The following is a 4234-nucleotide window of genomic DNA, read 5'->3' as shown; positions in this document are numbered from 1 at the left end:
TGTTTTTTAACCATCACGACGTTTGCCAGCCATGTTGTGAATCTGATTTCTCGGATGAAGCCCGCGCTAATGAGCTTCTTGGTTTCGTCTAGGGAAGCTTGCTTTCGATCATGCCCGAGATTTCTCTTTTTCTGTGCAACGGGTCGAATAGATGGATCTAATGCTAGCTTGTGTGATATGATGGATGGATCGATGCCTGGCATATCAGCTGGGGTCCATGCAAACAGGTCAGCATTTTGTTGTAAGAATGTTTGGAACGAAGATTTTTCTTCTAAAGATAACGTTGATCCGACGTATGTGAACTAATCCATGCTTTCTGTGAAATAGATTTTATCTAGGTCTTCTGTTGGAGTCGGCCTTTCCAGTGTTCCTGCTCGAGGATCAAGGTCGGCCAGCATGTGTTGGTTGTTTGTGTTGCCGATATTGTGGACCTGGGCTTTAGTGTGACGGTGAGGTCTTTTGAGGCTATTGTTGTAGCACTCCCTGGCCTCTTGGGCATCACTATGAATGGTTGCTATTGTGTTGTCCTGCAAAGGGAACTTAACGCAAAGATGAATTGTAGATACTATAGCGCCGAACCTATTTAAGAAAGGTCGGCCAAGTATAATATTATAGGGACTGAAGCAATCGACAACTAAGAATTGAATGTCTGAAGTTTTCGATAAAGGGAATTTATCGAGTGTGGTTTGCAACCACACAGAGCCCATAACTGGGACTCGCTCACCTGAGAATCCTACCAAGTCACCAGTGGAAGGTCGGATGATGTTATCGCTCAGTTTCATTTTTTGGAAGGTCGAGTAAAAGAGAACGTCGGCGCTGCTGCCTGGGTCGAGCAACACTTTTTTAATGAGGAGATCTCCGAGCTGTAGGGAGATAACGACTGGATCATCCAGATTTGTTATGGTGTTATTATGATCGGCTGTCTGGAATGTTATCTGTGGAGATGTAGGTGGCGACTGTTGTTGATTTTGGTTGGCGTTGATGGAAAGGATAGCTCGGTAAGACCTTTTCCTTGCCGAACTCGTGGCTCCTCCACCTGCAAAACCTCCGGAAATACAGTTAATTATACGTGTTGGTAGTTCGGGTTGGTGATTGTTCGGCCGGTCTCTGTCCCGGTTATGTTGTGTAGCCGAGCTATGGTCCCCCGGAGCGGGTGCTCGCCGATGCATTTGGCCGCTGATGAATTTGTCCAGATGACCTTGCCGAGCTAATCGCTCCAGCAGGTCTTTAGCAATGACGCAGTCGTCGGTATTGTGTCCGTGTTTCTGGTGGAAAGAGCAGTATTTTGATTGGTCAGTGCCTTTTGAATCTGGGTAATTACCAGCTTTTCGTGGTGGCTTGATTAACTTCGAATTCAAGATCTCCTTGATGATGTCATCGCGTTTGGTGTTGAATTTGGTGTAGGTCTCATATCGTAGGATTGGTTTAAAATTCTTCTTGTTGTCCCGTGGCTTGTCGTCGTCTTTATAGTGAGGCTTTTCTATTTTCCGAGCTTGTCGGAGTTCTTCGATGTCAATCTGTCCCTTAGCTTTTTCACGGAATTCGGCCATAGTTTTTGGTTTGGCCACAGCAATAGTTTCCTGGAACTTTCCTGGTCTCAATCCACTTTTTATGGCGTGTAGTTCTACCTCGGGGTGGAGGTCGGGTATGCCTATGGCTATCTTTGTGAAGCGCGTCATGTAGTCCTTGAGGCTTTCGTGCTGGCCCTGCTTGATTGTGTTCGGGTAATCGGAGTCGTGGAGGTGGATGGCGGATCCAGCAAAGTGCTCCTCAAAAGGTTTTGATATGTCTCGGAATCGAGAAATGGAACCTGCAGGCAAAGAACAAAACCAATCAAGTGCAGGACCGTCTAAATAAGATGGGAAACAACGACACAAAACTTTATCAGATGCACCGTTTACTATCATTATGGAGGTGAACTTTTTGATGTATTTCTTCGATCACCTAACCCATCATATGGAGTTAGGGTGGTCGGCAGAGTAAACCTTCGGGGCAGCACGAAGTTCATCACCTCCGTCGTGAATGGTCCAGGGGAGCTTTCCTAATCGTCATTTTCGATATTTTTCTGAGTATCCTCATTATGTTCGGGCCGCTCCCCTTCCTGTCGAGCAGTGTCTGAGACATGTGTTGGCCCTGACTGCTGCTCGGCTTCTTCTGTCCGTTCTTGTCGGTCATTGTTTTCGGCCCGAGTGTTATTCAAGTTGGCGATTTGATTTGCCATTCTTTGGTTCTCCTCAGCCACGACTTGCCGCAACTCGGTCACCATCCGGAGCAATTCGGATGGCGAGGGTGGAGGTTGTTCAGCCATGACTTCAAGACGGGAACCTCGAGGCCGATAATATATAGAGGGAGAGGTTTATATTCTCGGCCCCACGGTGGGCGCCAATTGTTCTTGTATGGATACCTGGATGGAGAGCTCAGACTCTGGGAATCGATGCCGAGCTATTGCTTTCGGGGCCGACCTTCAAGCCTTATGATAACCCGAGCTTTTCTCCAAGAGGGTGTCCAATTACGTAGAGCTTTGAGCAAGAAACAGGGGGAGTGTATCTGCAAAGGCACTCCGAAGCTTAAGTTAGTATTGAGAATTCAATGTGTCCTTTAAAATAGAAGATTATACCTTTTTATAGGTGACAGCGTATAGATCGGTTACGTTCCTGTATTTATTGTCTGTAATAAAGGGTAATAATAAGAGTAAATGTCAGGTTGGATGTTTCACATTTGTGAAGTAGTCCGTTGAGCTGATCTGTAACGTCAGATTTCAATAATGATATTGATTATTAAGTGGTGCCTGCAGTGCCGAGTTATAACTGTAATGCCGAACTGTAATGCTGATGATGTGATAAATGCCGAGTTATGAATAGTAAAGCCGATTTATGATATTGAATTTGTTATGGCCGGACCACAAAGCAATCACAATAAGAGATTAATTAAAACAAGTAATACAAATAGCAGTTGAATATATTATCAAATAGGCAAACCAAATTATTATGCACACCCAAACAAAGTCAAACATATGCATATGATGCATGCCTGTCCTACTGGACGTGAGCTCATGTGACGGTTATACTACCAGACCCTGTAACACCCTACCACACATAGTCTTATGCTTATGTCATAAAACAGAGGTGGTGAGGTATTACGACCTCTAAAAATAATATTTAGTATACATAGTAGTATGAAAAATATGTATAACTAGGAGCCTTTGAAGAAAAGGGGGTAACTCAAAACCGTTAAATTGAAAAACGCAACACTCCAATCGATAACGTAAAAGATGCAGATAAAGTAAGCTGACACAGATATATGTACAATAGAGTGCCAAGATACAATTAGCAAAGCTCAGGTCTCGGTTCGCGAAGGTAACCGGTCCGAGAACATAGTTATACATATATAGACATATATAGGAACAACCGAAAAAGAAACCCACAATACAGAGTTAGAAAACCTGAGTCTCCAAAATAACCTCTATAAGGAGTTGATACAGACTACATGTAAATAGTAGAGATAATAAATATCTAAGTAAGTACATAAAACCAAAATAAAGTCCCAAGAGCTAAGGATCTTTCCTAAATCAGAAGTCTCCAACATGCCTCAGCGAGGAGCCTCACGTCCTGCATCTGAAAACAACAACATCCGCATGGGTGAGAACCGGAGATTCTCAACATGGTAATAGTGCCCACATATCTAACATATATTGTCCTGAGAAGGCCAAAGGCAATCCTAGAACTCCCACTTCTAATTAAAGCGTATAAACATAACTAAACCATGAGAAACGAAAATAGGCAACTAACTAAGGATCTTCAGTCTAACTAAAACTCCCCTTTCCAACTCTTCCGTACCTCCCAACCGCCCCCGGTAATATAATGTTGCAAGCAAAGTTATATCAATCAAGGAAATCATAAATAGGAAGCAAATACAGTAGTTAACAAGTAGCAAGTATTTATGTAGTTAATTAGACATTCCAAACAAATCACACCAAACAAACATATAAATGCATATAATGCCATGCTTGTCCTAGTGGATGATGAGTCTCATCTATCGGTTATAAAGCCAACCCGACAAGTCTTGGTAGCTAACCATTGGACGGTCCCTCTGTCGCGCATCCCCAACTCGAGTTATACCTAATCATAATTATCAACATACATATACACAACACCCACACTGTTGTTTATTTACAGGGGCGAGCTCATCCGGAACTTTCATAAAGTGTCCGACCACACTTACGACATAGGGTCAA

At 43.4% G+C, this 4234-nt stretch overlaps 1 protein-coding gene across 1 annotated transcript; it reads right to left on the bottom strand.

The window, feature by feature from the left end:
* Positions 1-302: 302 nt before the first annotated feature.
* Positions 303-1907, bottom strand: LOC107479486 (uncharacterized). Its single transcript, XM_016099616.1, has one exon. The coding sequence runs from the start codon at positions 1905-1907 to the stop codon at positions 303-305; it is 1605 nt and encodes a 534-aa protein (XP_015955102.1).
* Between the last annotated feature and the right edge of the window lie 2327 nt (positions 1908-4234).

The sequence above is a fragment of the Arachis duranensis genome, chromosome 3, assembly GCF_000817695.3.
Source record: "Arachis duranensis cultivar V14167 chromosome 3, aradu.V14167.gnm2.J7QH, whole genome shotgun sequence".
NCBI lineage: Eukaryota > Viridiplantae > Streptophyta > Magnoliopsida > Fabales > Fabaceae > Arachis > Arachis duranensis.
The sequence above is the reverse complement of the archived record's forward strand: the minus strand, read 5'-3'. Positions and strand labels throughout refer to the sequence as shown.